Genomic DNA, 18,667 nt, shown 5'->3' on the forward strand with positions numbered 1-18,667 from the left:
AGACTAGAGTGAGGCATTTTTGATGTTAAAAGAAATTATGATCAAGTTCTTACCAAGTCTAATATTCTTCGCGACTAGGATTGACTTGCTTTTTTACTTTGAATTCGAATTGTCGAGCGAGGTCTCTTCTTTTCAACCAAAGTAACAGATTGTAAATCGGGCCTGGATTTACGGTCATCAAAATTCAACACCGAAGGAATTTTTATATTTGGAAAAGTCTCCCACTATGATATATCACCCGTCAAAATATTAACAAATATTGTGTCGGGCTGGTTTTATCTTTTCTTTTGTTTTCCACCCAATCATTCGTGTATTGTAATTACTAATCGCAAGTTGCTGCTGATTACAATTATGTGACGCATCAAGTGATCAAGTGACTTTGGAAAGTGGGCTGCAAACCTTGGTTCAATCATCCACAAATCGACGCATGAAAAAACTTTGATCCTTACCTATGACGATAAAAAAAAACACGTCTCGACTTATTCGTTGATAAAATGTTTCAGGCCGAATTGGCGAGGAATTCTACGGCTAGTATTGCAATCCACTAGTAAGCGGATATGACCATTCCTGCGAAAGTTCTGGGGGAGATCCAGCGACAGTATCTCGACAAGTTTCTTATCATGACGGAGTTTAACGTGGGTAACGAATGTTAAGCTTCATACGCATTATATCCAAGCTAATGTAAATATGCACAATAATTGCTAAGGATTTGTTGCATACAACATGATGGTATTTTGGGTGCAGGGGCATCACAGAAACTCACTGCAACTATTTAGTTGGGGTCTTGGAACTTCGGAGAAACCTACGTATTTAACATTATTGGAATACGTATATTGCCATGACATTGTAGGTCATTTCACCTTGGGGTTCAATGAGGATACTTCTGGACACGCGCAGTAATTTGCACTGCACCTGATTCACGGTATCAGAGTACTCATTTCTAGGACTGATTGATTCACATTCCGGGTTGAATTTGTCCTTTTGTGATAAGCGAATGAATTTTATCTGGGATATGATATCAACAGTCGTTAAAAAAAGCTGGTGGTACTACCGCTGTTCACTTTCTCATAAAATACCGTAGAAATACGTTCAAGTGAAGAAAGGGATAGCTCGTATTAGGAAGCCGTTAACATTATAGAATTTGAAAAACTGGATGACTGGCTGGGTGGACCGGAATCTTGCTGTAGACAAATACGGTCGTTCCAATTGGAGATAATACTGTAGGAGCCTCGATTATCGTCAACCTGCAGGCCGAAGAATTTGACAAGCGGCCAATGTATTACGACATCGCGCTCTTCAGCAAGTTCATTACACCAGCTTTAGAAAGAGTGGGACTCACTAGCAGCGGGAAATCGGTAAAGGCTGTAGTCTTTAAGATACCGAAAAACGAGATCGTTGTTGTAATGTACAACAAGAAAGTGCGAAATCAACTCGGAGATGAGAATTCTCGTCGTCAGTTCCAGTCACAATTTGCGAAATTCTATTGAAAAGCTTTGTCACTATGACTAGGCTTCTATCTGAAATACTCAGAGAAAAACCTTCGACTCGTATTCTTTGTTTCAATTCACACTGCAAGAACGATTTACATTTACAACCACATGCATGAAAAGCTGACATGATCGAACGATGTTTTCAGATCCTCATGCAAGACTCTCGTTTTCTAATTCGGCTCTACTTCTTTGCTTTGTTTGAATGTTATTTCAAAACTGGGAATAAGGCCCTTCTTTGCCGTGCTTTCTGTCGGAAACTCCTTTTCCGTCACTTCCAGATGCCAGAAAGCGAGGAAATTTTGCGAAAAAAACGTAGCGGTATCTCTGTTATGAGAAAAATATCAAAACTTATAATCGATGACGTTGTTATAAGTACACTGAGGGGAAGGGTTATTCAAGTCAAGTGGTATTTGTTTGATTCAACTAAATGCTCTAGTCAAATGTTGTGAACCCAATACTTATCTAATTCAATAAAATACTTCTGTCATACGAAATATTTATTGCAACTTAATTTAGAATTGAATCAAGCCTCTAAATGCTAATGCCGACTGTCGATTTATTCAAGGTAATACGGCGCGAGTTCCTTGCAATAATGTGAAATTTGTATCAAGAAAATGTGTGATTGGAATGAATAAAAATCATGTCTTGTTGCGTCAAAAAATGAATGTTGATCACAGATACTGAATCTTGTTGTTACAAAAAAATTTTGCAATGACTGAAGATTAAGAGTTGTTTAAGCGCAAAAAACGTATTTTTTAAATGACATCATTTATAATACTGTTGCCTTAAATTTGTGATGGATTTATGAGTTGTTTGATGGGCCATGCTTGAAAATTTATTATTGTATTTGTGGCAGTATAAATTTAATATGTGTCAATAGTTTTTGTTCAGTCGTAATCAATATGAATTTTGATGACTCGAAACTTGATATTACGATTTTTACGTTCGAAATAGGTTTGATGACAATTTTATGTTACGTTGTCAGTATCTGACAACCCAACCGACTAACCACTTTTATAACTATCTTTGAAGCTACTTCCGTAACGAGAAAGTTTGCCGCCTAGCGGCCGTTTATAATACTAGCATACTAATGTTTTCTCTACTTCACTCAAAGCATGTGGTGTATATTTTAGCTCGTGAAAAACGAGTGCAACTGATTCAACCAGTTACGCCAAACAAGCTCTGGTTAGATCAACAGTGTATGGCATTCAATTGATGTAAATTTTTTGTTTGCCACATTCATGTACAATTATTTTGATCAAAGTACATAATTGTTTCTGTCAACGAACATGTCATTCAGAGGAACAATACACAAACTTCAAATGAAATGATATTCAACTGACTGAATTTTGGAAACACATCAAAAGGTTCGCTCGATTGTGACGAGCAAGGCTTTTGTCGAATCAAGGTATTCGCTTGACTAAATCATTTTGACAATCTAACCGAATCGAAATTGATGAATTGTAGTCATCGTGTTTGGATCAAATAGGGGATAATAGATTCAAGCGTATGGACTCCAAAAGAATCTATTTTCTTGGTTCAAGAATTTCTTTCCCTCCGTGTGCATAATTATGCACAAGTATGGATAGAAATGCAACGTGACTCAGCACAAAGTTTAATTAAACAGAAACTACGATAAGATATATATAAAAAAAAAAAAAAAAAAAAAACGTCCTATATCCCACAATGGATAGTCATTGCGAATATGTATTGAAGTAAGCTGCTGCAATTTGAGGTAGTAACGGTGCGACTGTAATAATCGTATTACCTGCATAAAACACAATGAGTTATTCGACCTTGTATTTTGCAAATATGCCCAATTACTGTCTACATAAATAGTATGAAGTGTCGCATTTTTCGTAAACGCGGACACGATCGTGAATTGTAAGGTCAGTATTTGCAATTTACTACTGTGAAATAATCTGAAGTCGCATTTATTCAGTTAAAATAAAGAGCCTAATCACTTGATATGCAAAAATTGTGTGTCTTGTGCAAAAATTCGGAACCCGCTACTAATTCTACCGGAGAGTGATTTCACTTCTTATAACGAGTGTACGTCATGAGTTTGACGTTTTATTATACTTTTTGCATTGTAAAAGTTAGTCACAACATACTTTCTATCACATTTCATATTCATGGCATGTATGTCTAGCAGAGAACATCAACATTTATCCTCCTCTTGTACTGTCACATTTAATACTCACGACGAAGCCCACGTAGGTTTACTTCATGAGGACTTGGACCTGTTTGATGTCGTGTGGTTGCAAACTTCGAGATCAGTGTTCGTCATTATTAATCTCTTTGAAAGCAGAAAAGCCAGTATAAACGCGGTGGTCCGTGATTCAGAATAATTCGGCAGAAATTTTTATGAAACTGCGCCACTGGTGCAGTCACGTGGGAATTTGCGTATTCTCGCGTGACGAACCGCGGAGATTCTGTGCAAACGTTTTATCTTCTCCTGAAATTCGGGATTATCACTTAAGGAGAGTGATGACTGTTGGCTCGTGAATAACTAGCACGGTTCCGTCCAGCCATAGAATTATCATGGGAGAGAATCGCCACAGCTGGACAGCAGTGATTATCGAGCAAGCCGATAAACAGTCGACTTGCTACCGTCGTGCGGTTTGGACGGACCAGTTTGTTTGGCTGCAAGGTTTGCTGTGAAACATGTGTCCGAAGCCGAATTTCTGTTGACATTTCTTTCGCCTCCACTGACGCTGACAAACGGCGAATTGACTTTGATAAGAAAGTCGTTAAGCGATCGCTGAGATGCCTGTTTGATCCGTATTATTTATTCATAGTGACAACTTGATGTGAGCCGTGCAAATTTATGCTCATTCATACGTTCGCAGAGGAAGCACGTATTTGGAACTTCTGCTCTTGGGTCATCGCTGAAAATGAAATAGAATCAAGCCAGAGCGAGGATTGAAACTTGGAGATTGCATTATGCAACGATTCTACCTCCTGCTGATATTGTGGATATGTGCAGGTATTTTTAACTTGAATATGTTTAAGTCATTTCGACAAATGCAATGCTCTGTCATTGAAAAAGTATTCATTCGAATTAATACTTTATACTTGTGACGTTTAAATCGAACATGTCTAATAGAGAAACCAAGTATGTATCCATACTAAATTGCGATAATAGAACACATTTTTGCATTACGTAGTTGAATATAACTTTGTAAGCTTTTCAAAAGTTCAGAAATGAATACTGATCAAAGTCTGTTTATTATTCAAAATCAGTATCAGTGAAAAGTTGAGTTTTTTATCGATTTTGCACGATTAAAACTTCTAGTTCGTACAATGAATGTTTTCTTAGTACGCATTGCAAATAATAGATTTTTTTTTTTGTTGTAGTGAAAGGAGTAAATAAAATTGACCGTGCCCATGCTATAACAAACCGATTTTCTTAATTCTTCTCTTATAATAAGTGCGAAATATATTCACTACTATTATCCCTCTTCAATGCTACGAAAAAGAACAAATTTGTTGAAATCACTTGGGGCTTTGCATTTTATTCTGTTGCAAGTGTTGCAACTCATGATATGCCGCATGATGGACGGATATGGACATCAAAATTTTTCAACCAGCAGACCTTGTCGTTGAAAACGTTTAAAGCGGATGACTTGGTTTTTTTAGTTATCTACAAGAACGAAGTGGATGTCCTGAACGTCAGGAGTTTTGAGGTGGATCTACATCGTGCGGCTTTTTATTCAGCTTCACAATGTATTTTCACTTAAATAGAAATATATGTCGCGTACATATACTTTTAATAACGATTTACTTATATTAAATTTTTCTTTTGAGGGACAGTTTTATTTATTTATAATATTCTGATCCATGTACTTTGATCACTGCTAATCTCTGACGATACAATGATATATTCATCTTGAAATACAATGCAGCTTTGGTTGGTACTACATCACTGGCGTACGTACCATTTTTTCTCATGTGACACCCAAAATATTCATGGGATCCTATTGATGAGTTACTTGCTTCATCGCCTGTTATGTAATCTTCAAATTCGATAAATTACGTCTGTAAAAATTTCCGATCTTCTGTATCTTTTCCGCGTCTGTCTTATGCACTGAATAGAAATTATCTGAATACACAATTTCCTTCAGGGATCGTCTTGACTCTAATTCCGTTCATTTTCATTGTCTTCTAGACGCAAAACTCGACAAATTACGTCGATCAAGGAACAATATTTCTACCTTTTCATAAAACAGAAACTTATCCCACTTAAATGAAGTTTGTGGTTATGTTTGTTGACTTTGACGAAAAGTTTCTTATCACCTAAACGGGAACTTCACGTACGTGGTTGCTCGTACATAGCACTTTACTGATAATAATAGTAGTATTGTTATCATAGTCTTCGCTACATTATTGCCATCACCATGCAGCTTGAAGGCACTGTTGCTATTGGAAACAGATCACTTTCTATGCAGAGGGATTCGTTAGTTACCGTAAAATAAATGAGTACGTATTTGAGCATGACACGATAATTCATGCTCCTGTATAAAATTGTACGTGTATGATTACGTTGGATGTAGTCATCCATAATCATACGTTTTCGTATTACATAATCGATTGTGTTATACAATACACACTAATATGTCACCACATTGAGGCTCACACATAACGATCCCTCACACAATACGATATGATTATTTATAACAACCTGGGAAAAATTTCATAACATTTTGACATTGTTTGCGTATTACGCAGTCAATATTGTACCATTAATCTTGCGGCAAGCGTCAATAAAAAAGAAATGCAGTGTATAATTTTTTATACACGACAATGACAATCGGATTCTGTTATCGAGTAATATTTTCACCGTCATTGATCAGTGCTTTAACATTGCGCTCTGAACTTTATCTCCAGAAGAGAAAAGAAACTCATTGTTCGTCAAAATACACTGGTTGTCCATAATTTAAACCGATACGTTACTTTCAGCTCCACCTCAGGATGAGTGGGGGTGAGAAATCAGAAAAACGGAAAATCGGAATGGCCAGAAATCCGAATTTAACAAACTCGAATGATAAATATGAGTGAACAAATACTATCAGAAAGTTCAGTCCCGAATAGTGCCCACAAAAAGCTGCAGTTTACCTAAACTGTACTCAGTAGAGGGCTCTATTATCCGAACTCACTCCAGAAAACGTTAATCCAAGAATAAAGAGATGCAGAATTTAATAATGTTTAGAGTCAATATTCCAGAGACTGAATCTGTAGTGAGTTTCATATTCTCGAATGTCCAAATATTATAAAAATGAACGTCAGAATTTTATCATCTAGAAACGGCAGAAAACTGATATCCAGAATGCGGAAGGCTCATTATTCAGAATGGTACAAATCGGAAAGATTGGTACGCCGAAAGTAACCGTATAGATGGCTTACCACCAGAATTTCACATTCCGTGTCTATCCAACTAACCTATTTTGACTTGTAAAATGTCTTATATACAGAATCAAACAAATTCTTTATTCAATAGTTATTCTTAATGAAGAGGAAAAAACGCGATGCAAATGGACAACCTTGAGTTGTTGAAGCTGGTGGGTTAGACCTTTAGAGTCTGGCCAACGATGTGCCTCTTTTTATTTTCTATCTTTTTTTTGTCTCATTAAAATATTGATTACGATTTTTGGTATCATAAACTTATATTTCTGGGCTTCTAATATGATGTGAGTTATTGATTCTTCTGATATATTGCGATTCTTCATTCTAACGATTCTGACATACCGCAATTCTATATTCCGAGCCTTCTATGAGATTACTACTCGGAGTTCTAACCGTTCTGATTCTTGATCCTCCGCATTTATGAATTCGAATAAATGAAAATTCTACTTTGTTATCCATCCGAAGGTGATTTGTTTGTGTTTGCGAGAAATCGCATTTGCCTCAATCTGCTAATGGCCTTTCGGAATTTTTGTCAGTTTGGTATTCTAAATTCTATAACTTCAAATTTCGATACCTTCATATTCTATTTTCATTATTCCTGGCTTACTGAAGATTCACCACTTTGTTCCTTCGCGGTTGTGAGTTTTCGATATATTCATGTTCGGAATTCTGACCATTCCGATTTGTTACCCGCACCCCTTAGGATCTTTATGAAGAGGCTGATGCTCATTCTACCGAACTAATGGACTGACGTTAACCATTCAAATCTTCCGTATTCGCAGCGGAATCTCTTCCCTGCGTGCCTCGAGATTTCGGAAATGGGGGAACAGTGTGCGTGTGCAACGCTACTTACTGCGACAGTACACCAGAGCTCGAAATTCCGGATATCGGTTCGTTCGTGCGATACGTCTCGAGCCGAGACGGCTTGAGATTGGATCCAACGGAGGGTGCTTTCACCAACGAATCGGCAACCGCTGACGTCACTCTTCAGCTGGATCTTAACACTACTTTTCAAAGTATTCACGGATTTGGAGGTGCTTTTACCGACGCGGCCGGCATCAACATAAAATTATTGAGCAATGCTACAGCGGACTATATACTTAGGTAATTCTTGTACTTGAAACACGACAGTTACCGGACGTTAGTGATAATTATGTTACCTTGACTCTTGCCCTTTTCATTGATATACTTCTACAATGGCAGATCGTGTAACCATTAGGCGATACATTTTATTTGAAAACTTTTGTCTTTGAAATCATCGTATTATTGACAAAAGTTAATATACTCAGGAATATTCAGACGACATGAGAATCTTGAGGAAAATTCCGATCTCGAAAGTCTGATTTTGCTTGAATGTGAATTTAGACGAAACCGATCTCAAGGCATATGATTTTATTGGATATTGAACAATTAACGTTTGCGATATAAATTGTTTAGGTGATTATATGGTTGACAGGTTTCCAGCCTCAAATATTCAATAACTGCGGGTTCTTTAGAAGACATGTATTCGTTATTCAATATTCGGATAATGCAATATGTCAGATGGAAATTAACGAGTAGCACGCATTTTGTTGTAAGTTAAACTCTCGTGGACCGGTTTCCCAGCAACTCTCTCGAATTCAGGAAGAAGAACAAGCTCGCGAAACTTGTGACCTACTAACGAGATTTTTAACGAAAGGATATCTGTGTCGGCTGGATTCGTTGGTAGATCATCGCAAAGAATATTCCATCTAAATTCTTCTGTGCTCATCCCAGTTCATGATAACCTTACTTTCCACGAAATCAATCTCGAAGCTTCCGTATAAAGACTCTTGAAACGAGTCATTAACATCTGCCATTGTGTTTTGCGTCTAAACGGGCACCAGTTGAGTAGCTTGAAAAAATCCCGCAATTTTCAGATCGTACTTTGGCGAGGAAGGTAGTAGATACAACCTAGGTCGTGTGCCCATTGGTGGGTCCGACTTCTCCACACGAGTATATACTTACGACGACACCCAGAGTGCTGATACGCAACTTCACAACTTCAGCCTGGCAGAGGAAGATATCAAGTACAAAATTCCACTGATGCAAGAGGCTCTTAGAATGAATCGCGATCTAAGATTCTTCGCATCTGCGTGGACTGCTCCGCCTTGGATGAAGACAAATAATGATTACACGGGTTTCGGTGAGTACGCATATTGCAGTATTGCCAGTTCAGGGTAAACGATGTATCGATGGATACTGTGCATTATAACTCAAGTATGTACTTAGTAACTGTATCCCGCAGGGTTTCTCCTTGAAGAGTACTACCAGGTGTACGCTGAGTACACTGTGAAATTTATGGATGAGTACAAAAGCTATGGACTCAAAATGTGGGCGATGACGACAGGCAATGAACCGTCTCTCGGTATCATACCAGAGTCTAGTATTAACAGCATGGGGTGGACACCGAGTGGCATGGGCAAATGGGTGGCGGAAAACCTCGGCCCTACCATGAGCAAATCCGAGCACAAAGATACCATAATTTTGGCTTTCGACGACCAGAAATTCGGCCTGCCCTGGTACGTCTCTGATATGTTTAGCAACAAGGTGGCAAAAAACTATACGGCCGGTATTGCATTCCATTGGTACTGGGATAGTATTGTACCTTCTTGGGTGATCGATCGAACCCATTATCATTTTCCTGAGAAGTTTCTAATCATGACCGAGGCCTCGGTTGGTGAGTCATGTCATTTTCAATCTACATATTGCATGCTAGATATTAACGGTCTTTTCTAACAATCCGTTAGTCGAAACACCGTCTATTCGTACAGGAGATAAGCCATGGCAATTTGACAAAGTCCCCTTAGGATCCTGGGAACGAGGGGAAATGTACATTACGGATATCATGGACGTGAGTATAATATCCGTAAACACGCGTGGCGAAAAGGAAGCATTCTGTTGTGAATGAAATGGCGGCAACTCGCTTGTCATGGATTCGTTGAACTTAAAGAATCTGCAACATTGGGTTACCGGCTGGGTGGACTGGAATTTAGCTCTTAACCATCATGGTGGTCCCAATTGGAGTAGCAACTTTGTTGATTCCGCAATCATCGTGAATGCTGAGAATGACGAGTTTTACAAACAACCAATGTTCTACGGCTTAGCCCACTTCAGTAAATTCATTCCACGAGGTTCTGTCAGATTGAAGCTCAGTCAGGAGGGAAGCTCTACAATTGCTGTCGCCTTCAAGACTCCGGACAATAAAATTGTTATAGTTCTGTACAATACGTGAGTTCAAGATATATTATGATCGGATTTTAATCGGTATTCAGCTTAAAATAAATTGTATACGTAATATTTCCTAAACGTCCTGTTTTGGCAATAGAACTCATTTTTCGTTTTAGACTCACTGAAAATCAGCATGCAGTTATCCGTGACCAAGAAAGAGGAATCATCGACTTACAGCTACCACCGAAATCCATTCACACCATTATGTATAAGTAACAACACACTGTAATCGATTGGTCACTTCTAAACAATTGCGTCACTCTTAACGATTTGAATGGGGGCAAAAATGAGAAATAGCAGTATTCGGTACAATAGCAGAGGGTTTCAGGTATATTAAAACATTGTTGAACATTTTTTACGATGAGTTCTTAAATTTCATTCTGTTTCCTTAAACCTTCGATTAAAATAAGTTCCATCTTCAAGCAGCGAGCAAAGTTACGGTTATCTGAAAATAACTAAAACAAGCCGGACAAAAAAAATCACTGCAATCATACGCTAATCTTGCCGTTACGATAACGTAATATATTTTGATGCTCTTTAATCTTATGTCTCATGGACGTTGCATTGCATATTGGTGACTAATGAATGGAAATGTATCTCACGAAGCATGCCGTTCTGCATTAGACGAATTTCCTGACGTCAAGCTAAAAATAACACCGGCCCACAACAAAAAAGTGGTCTGTACTTTTGACCGGACCTACCTATCTCTATGTAATTTGACGCGCTGAATCCGAATCTGAAGTCAGTGTTGCCGTTACACCCTCAAAATTCTGAGTAAATCTCCCGCTGTTCTGGAGGTCCAACATCCAGGACGATCCCAGGATGTTCGTGACTCAAGGTCTGTGCCTTTTATTAGGAGGGTAGATGAATCCCCAATTTGTAGAGCAAAAGTAGATAATGAGGTTGGTTTTTCCGAGCCTCTATCTCAGGTTCAGCCTCGATATTCTCATTCAAGTCAATTAAATAATTCGAGATTTCCTGGGGTTGCCTCTCAAATTAACGAGAAACCCTTTTGTCCTTTAAAACCGCCAATTTTTTATGGAAAAATTCCATGGGCAGAGTATGAGCGTCAATTTAGCACAATAGCAAAACATACTCAGTGGGACCCTGCCATGAGGGCCTACAGCCTTGCCTCTTGTCTTCGGACGCCAGCTTTGAATGTTTTAACAGCATTGTCCGAGGAAGAAATTTCCCATTATCAAAAACTTAGCTCCGCGCTTGAGTTAAGATACGGAAATGACCATCCGACAAAATTATACACAGCTCAATAACAGACCAGAAGACAAGGACGAGACGAAGACCTCGCATCACTTAGCCAGGATATTGAACGGCTTTCTCGTGTAGCTTTGCCAGACCACGAGCCGTCTCGTAACTTATTAGCGGCCCAAGCTTTTTTAATCGCAATTAGTGATCCGGAAATCAAAATGGCCATTGGGACATCGGGTCTCATTTCTCTGCGAGAGGCAACGGCCAAAGCCCTTGAGGTGGAGAATATGCGAAAGAATTATTTTGGGACAAACAAGCTTCGTCAGATTGAGGTGTCCAAAAATACCTCAGAAAGACGAAGATTAGAGCACTTGGAAAAGACAAAGCCTCAAAATTACAGAAATAAACATAGTCATAATAATTTTAAACAAAGAAATCGTGGTTCTTTTCAAGACCAGAAAAACAAACGTGAAATTAAAAACGCGGTCATGACAAATCAAACCGGCTTAACTTGTATATTTTCTAAAAAAATTGGACATGACGCCAACCATTGTTTTCTGATTAAGAAAATTAATGGGGAGCCGATGCAAAGTTCGAATCTGAACTCCTATAATCGGGGTAAGAAACATATAGAAATTAGGGAAGCAAATCCTCAGTCGAGCTCTTCAACAGAAACTCGTCCAAAAAACTAATTTCGGATGATTTGTCCAGGCGAAAATCATCGCAGATTGTTAAAAGTGAAAGCCCTCTTAGAGAACAGTTTTTGATTACAAGTCTACGACAGTCTGGTCTTTACGCGCGCGGTACTGTAAATGGCGTCGATTGTCTTTGGGTAATAGACACCAGCGCGGAAGTAACCGTACTTCGATCGGATCTCTTTAAATCCGATGACCAGATTGTTCCCTCTTTATCCCTGCGAACAGCGAGTGGAGAGACGACCCCGGTTTTAAGACAGGTTACTGTCCAAATTAACCTTTTTGGGCGTATCGACTCTCCACATAAGGTTTTTATAGCAGATATAGAGTATGAAGGTATTTTGGGAATAGACTTTCTTACAGCACATAACTGTGTTATCTCGACCAAAAGAAATTCACTAGCTTCAAACAATCGCGAAATAACTCTTTGTACGAATAGGAATGAAATTTATTGGACTTGTCCTAGAATTCGGGAAATAGAACTTTCAGAGGATGATTTTCAACAACACTTTCCTTCACATTTACAGAGCCTTGTTGAGAAATCTTCGATTTCGTTGAATCCAGCTCAGTTAGAATCGTTTTAATCTCTTTTGCTAGAATTTGTAGATTCTTTTGCCAAAGATGGTGGTGATAAGGGCGGATGTACTTCCGTCAAGCATAAGATCTACGTCGGAGAGAGTTCACAAATAAAACAAGCTCCTCGAAGACTCGCTCTCAACGCCCGAGAAGAGGTGAAGAAGCTTGTGGAAGACATGCTAATGAACCATGTGATTGAACCATCGTCTAGTCCCTGGGCCTCACCAATCGTCCTTGTTAACAAAAAGGACGGATCCAAACGATTTTGTATCGATTACAGGAAGCTGAACAATATAACGAAGAAAGATTCTTACCCTCTACCCAGAATCGACGAGACACTCGTCCTGATAGCCGGTGCAACTTGGTTCATCACCATAGATCTTCAGAGCGGATACTGGCAGGTCAAAATGGATCCTCTAGATAAAGAAAAAACAACTTTTGTTACGGGCTTAGGAGGATTCTGGCAGTTCAAGGTTATGCCGTTTGGTTTAAGTAATGTCCCGGCTACCTTTGAACGAATGATGGAGGCTGTTCTCCAAGGGCTCACTGGCAAAATATGCCTCGTTTATTTAGACGATATAATCGTTTTTGGCAAGAACTTTGAAGAAGAAGTTCAAAATCTCAGACAAGTTTTCGCTAGGCTGAAGCAAGCAGGCCTAAAAATGAGCCCGAAAAAATGCCATCTGTTCCAGAAAGAAGTAGGTTTCCTCGGACATATCGTCTCAGCACAAGGTGTGAAGACCGACCCATCCAAAATCGAGAAGGTTTCTTCTTGGCCGACACCTGAGAATAAAGAACAAATTCAAAGCTTTTTAGGCCTTTGTACGTATTACAGAAGATTTGTAAAAGGTTTCGCTAGTATAGCTAATCCTCTCCATCATTTGACCGGAATCAAGATTCCTTTTGACTGAAACCTGGAATGCGAAGAAGCTTTCAAGAAATTAAAAGAAAATCTTATTTCTTCGCCGATTTTAGCTTATCCAGAAGTCGAACTTCCGTTTATTTTAGATACGGATGCCTCTCTTTCAGGAATAGGTAGGGTTCTGTCACAAATTCAGGTAGGTCAGGAGAGAGTGATAAGTTATTTCAGCAGAGTTTTGAGTAAAACTGAGAGGAATTATTGTGTCACTCGTAGAGAACTTTTAGCTGTTGTTAAGACCGTAGTACATTTTTATCATTATCTGTACGGTAGGAGATTTTTGATACGAACAGATCATGCTTCTCTCAAGTGGTTATTTTCGTTCAAATTTCCCGAAGGTCAGGTAGCTAGATGGTTAGAAAGGCTTGGACAGTACGATTTTGACATTCGTCATCGAGCAGGAATTCATCATGGAAACGCCGATGCTCTCTCTCGAAGACCCTGCGAAGAAATGCCAGAGTGTAAACAATGTGCACGATTAGAGGAAAACCGAGACCCCTCGCTTTTAATACGGAATATTTCTCTCGAAAATAATCTGGAGAAATGGAGAAAATCACAACAAGAGGACGACACTTTGACTCAAGTGAAGTCTTGGAAGGAAGCGGAAACTCGCCCGGACCGGCAGGATATATCTTTAGCCGAGCCAGATTTGACAATTTATTGGGTTCAATGGGACTCTATCCTTTTAATTGATGGAATTTTATACCGAAAATGGGAATCTGTAGACTTGAAAGAAATCAGGTGGCAACTTTTGGTTCCCAGGACACGAGTTCCGGAGATTCTTGCTCTTTATCATGATTCTCCTGCAGGCAGACACTTCGCTTCAAATAAAACTCTGGGCAGAATTCGCAACTTCTACTTTTGGCTCCGTTGCCGGACGGACGTTGAGAAATGGTGCCGAAAATGTCGAATCTGCACGGCAAAGAAAGGACCTCGAGCGAAAGGACAAAGCTCTCTTCAAATTTACAACGTGGTAGCTCCATTTGAAAAGATAGCGATAGACATTCTCGGACCCCTCCCGATAACCCATTCTGGAAATAAATATGCTCTGGTTATTGCTGATTATTTTCCTAAGTGGCCTGAAGTGGTCCCTCTCTCTAATCAAGAAGCCTTCACTGTAGCACAGGCATTCGTTGAAAAGTTTATTTGTAGACACGGAGTTTCTCTAGAACTCCATACTGATCAAGGCCGAAATTTTGAGTCAATCTTAATGAAAGAGGTTACTCAGATTTTAGGGGTTAGAAAAACTCGTACGACTCCTTTGCATCCGTAATCTGACTGCATGATAGAGTGTCTGAATCGAACCTTGCTACAGTATTTGTCGTCCTTCGTAGAGCAGAATCAGAGAGACTGGGACTGCTGGATCCCTTTCTTCCTCTTATCTTACAGATCTGCGATTCATGAGACGACGAAGCAGATGCCGGCCCTCATGCTTACTGGAAGAAATCTTCGACTTCCGTCAGATTTAGAGAAAGGCCATGTTCCTGTGCAAAGACAGCATCAAACAGATTATGCCTTTCTATTACAACAACGTTTAGAAGAAATTCATCACTTTGCTAGGAGTAGAATTTCTATGGCTTCAGACAAATTAACAACTCGTCATGATATTCGAGCCAGAGATTTAAAATGTAATCCTGGAGATTCTGTCTGGCTCTTTCAACCCCGAAGACAGAAAGGACGATGTCCAAAACTACAAAGAAATTGGGAAGGCCCTTACTTAGTGGTTAACCGGATAAATGATGTTGTTTATATAATCCGAAGATCTCCTCATTCGCGTCAGAAAGTGGTACACTTGGATCGTCTTGCTCCATTTGAAGAAGATCAACCTGGAACATTCTCTTCAAGACCAGGAACATCCTTCGAGGTTAGATCTTCAGACGTACACCTTTGACGACTGTGATCGACTTGACCTTCTTTACAGTCGGTCATCGATTGGGAGAAGAATCTGCCTTTTGGAATTCATTTGAGTAAAACTCGACCGCTTACGATCATTATTGAAGGGAATATCGGATGCGGAAAAACAACTTTCACCAAAAGGTTCTTAGCAGATCACCAGGTCTGTACACTTTTAGAACCTCTTGAGGAATATCGATACGTAGCTGGAATTAATCTCTTAGATTTGATGTATCAGGACCCAGATCGTCATTGCTATTATTTTCAGCATTTCGCTCAGATGGTTATGTTAGATACACATCTTCGGACGACTTCATTACCTGTAAAGGTGATGGAAAGATCGATATTCAGTAGCAATTGTTTCGTAGAAGCTCGTCGAAGGTTAGGTAATTTTCTCGACTTCGAATCTCATTTATTGATGAAAAATTTCGATCTTCTCATTCGCTTGTCTGAGCTCAGAGTAGATTTGATTGTTTATTTGCGAGTTTCTCCAGAAACTTCTTTTGCTCGAGTTAGTTCCCGTTCTCGTGAGGAGGAATCGAACATTTCTTTGGAACTACTCAGAACTGTTCATGAGGTTCATGAAGATTGGCTAGTAAAACAAACCTTTTCTTATTTATCGGCTCCTGTCTTGGTTATTAATGCAGAAGCTACGGCCGATCAAGTTTTTAAAGATTTTTGTACTTCCTTGACATCCGGAGAACAACAACGAACTGATGATTTCAATATAAGAAGTTGCTTGTTTTGAAATGCTCTTTTGTTTTTCTAAGAGTTTTGTTTCTTTCTAGAAACTTCTTCTTTGGAATCGAGTTTCGTGTCGGATAGGCTTTGGTTTATTTTATAATGTGAATAAAGCCACGATTATTTTTCGAGATCGATGAGCGATTGCTTGATTTTCACATTTTATTAACCTCAAGTGTCAGTTTTTGTGGGCACTTTTTCAGGTTATTTGACACAGCCTTTTCCTTCCGACCTTTCCCGATTCCTGAAGATGACTGGTGGCCTTATTTTGAAGAAATACACGGAAATGATTCAGATAAGATCGCTTCTTTTCTTTTGAACAAATATTCAATTTATTGTATTCGTGCATTTTCCCGAATTCACTCAGTGAATTTGAATTGTTATACCATCACTCACATTTGTCCTCCCAAAAACTTAAGGGTGTGCTGTTTCTAGAAAAGTCCTGGATCAGTCACCCATCTATTTCCCTGTTTCCTGTGTGAATTTTCAAAAAGGAATCTGTTTTTATCCTGTTTAGTCCTGGAATTTTCGGTTCCCGCCTCGATGTTTTCACCCGAACCTGTTTCGTTCGGACAATCCTTCATGAAGAGGATTGGATTTCTTTTCGACATCGATCTGGACCGTTGCTGATGACTTCAAATTCATGAAGATATATAACACTCAACAACACTTACCTTTATAAAACAAGGCACATAAATTTTTGCAATTATTTAACGCTCAACTATCTGCTCAAGGTTTTCTGTGGTTTACCTTGAGACTGTGGGCAAATGCCAGATAGTAAAAGAGGGAGTCTTTAAATTTTTAGAGCCACAGCTCCAACTTACCTTTGAGCACTGACTGCTAGATCACTTTTATAATTGTTTTATCTTTCCCGAGTCGGGTCGACTCTTTTCCTCGGGGGGGAGGGGGGGAGTAGTGTTACAAAGGGTGAAATCGCCCGTTTTGCCCCCTCTTTAATGATCTAGTAGTCATCATAGATAAAAGACGTTTATAAACCTCTTATGTCTTTCAAAAGAATAAGGTTGCTGCGTCAACCAACATTATTGTAAAAACTGTCTTGTTTCAGACTTAAAACGAAAAACACATATCTTGCAATTAAAGCTTTTTCACGAAATTTTATTTACGCCTGCGATTTTGGCTTGATAATCAAACTCACGGATCCATATTTATTTCCGGAACGTCTAAGAACGTTACAATATAAAATCCGTCACAGTTTGCTTTTGTATTCTTGGGAGAAGCTATAAGGATTTTACAATTTTGATAGCACAAGTTTACATGGATTTTGTGCCTGGTATTTGTGTACGTAATTATTACAGGTCAAGTGATACTAAACACAGGAGAATGACGATTTTTCGAAAAGTTTGATATTGTATCAAGAACGAAACTGCGCCCTCTGCATCCCACCAAGGGCTGAACCTAAAATAATTCCCCCACCTTGTACCGCGCTCCTTTTTTTCTTTCGTTCGTTCGAATTCATTTTCGACCAATTGTTCTATCCTTCGACCTTGATTGCGTACTGTCCACTAACTGTGACGAACAATGTTGTTCGTATCGCGGGTACCGTTAGCGCAGAGGAAAAATATGGTCGTACAACAATAACGATTTTTTTCAACCTGCAGCATTAGAAAAAGAAGACGTCTTTGAAAAGTGAGGTTAAAAATTCGAAATGAAACGATACGCGTTGTTCTGAATTTGCATTAACTTAATTTGACAGATAATGAGATACAGAATTGCACGAAACTATAAATGGGCAATTTCACCTGAAATTGGCGAGAAATGAACTTCCATTTTTTGAGTCAATTGAAACTTTTCTTACGTGAAATGTATGTAAAGAGGTGGAATCGCGTTTCATCGTATATCAAAAAAAAAAAATTTGTACGCTCACCACGAATTATTGCATTTTGCTGCAAAAGTGGCGCGCGTGTGGCGTTAAGAATTATTATCTCGGGTCCCCCCTGACGTAAAAATATGTTTAAAAACGTGTTTCGAAGATGACGAAAGACGCATTCTGCAAAATTTGAAACACTCATAAGAATAACAAAACTACATTTTTCAGAAATTGCAAATTTCTTTCGAGATGTGTCTCTCATTATCTTCAAAACGCGTTTTTGCACACCTCTCCACAGTAAGGGGACCCCAAATATTAATTTGCAAAGTTTCCCGTCCGTTATTTTTACAGTAAAATGCGATAATTTATAACTGATGTAACAAATTTTTCTGAACTGGCAAAAAAATACCGGCGCACTTTTTTCTCTGTTCATTTTACGTAACGAAGAGTTTCAATCGATTTGAAAAATACAAGATTAAACTACACTTAAGATATGCTGCTCAGAGGCGGAATTACCCAAATGCTATTCAGCCTAGTTACCGCTATCACGTTCCATGTACGTGGCTGTCATCTCAATGCAACTTCCTGTGATAACGGCGGAAGTGCGATCAATAAGTTTTACAGTTGTTGACATCAAATAACGCTGGTTACTTTTTCTCAACTG

General features: G+C 38.9%; 1 protein-coding gene and 1 long non-coding RNA gene across 3 annotated transcripts; one reads left to right on the forward strand and one right to left on the reverse strand.

Moving 5' to 3' along the window:
* Positions 1–3,255: 3,255 nt before the first annotated feature.
* On the forward strand, positions 3,256–10,501 carry LOC124215125 (lysosomal acid glucosylceramidase-like). Of its 2 annotated transcripts, none has more exons than XM_046618127.2 (8): positions 3,256–3,379; positions 4,343–4,479; positions 7,679–8,000; positions 8,795–9,060; positions 9,163–9,594; positions 9,665–9,768; positions 9,868–10,145; positions 10,262–10,501. In XM_046618127.2, the coding sequence occupies exons 2-8, from the start codon at positions 4,437–4,439 to the stop codon at positions 10,359–10,361; spliced, it is 1,545 nt and encodes a 514-aa protein (XP_046474083.1). In that variant the 5' UTR covers positions 3,256–3,379; positions 4,343–4,436; the 3' UTR covers positions 10,362–10,501. The 2 variants fall into 2 exon arrangements, with proteins under 2 accessions (XP_046474083.1, XP_046474085.1); XM_046618129.2 differs by having other exon boundaries at positions 3,257–3,379; positions 9,689–9,768.
* Positions 10,502–13,425: 2,924 nt separating this feature from the next.
* On the reverse strand, positions 13,426–15,596 carry LOC138190715 (uncharacterized). The gene is made up of 4 exons (XR_011176794.1): positions 15,259–15,596; positions 14,847–15,025; positions 14,248–14,572; positions 13,426–13,982 (listed from the first exon to the last, which is right to left on the reverse strand). It is a non-coding gene; the product is annotated as an uncharacterized lncRNA (long non-coding RNA).
* Between the last annotated feature and the right edge of the window lie 3,071 nt (positions 15,597–18,667).

The sequence above is a fragment of the Neodiprion pinetum genome, chromosome 3 (assembly GCF_021155775.2).
Source record: "Neodiprion pinetum isolate iyNeoPine1 chromosome 3, iyNeoPine1.2, whole genome shotgun sequence".
NCBI classification, from domain to species: Eukaryota; Metazoa; Arthropoda; class Insecta; order Hymenoptera; family Diprionidae; genus Neodiprion; species Neodiprion pinetum.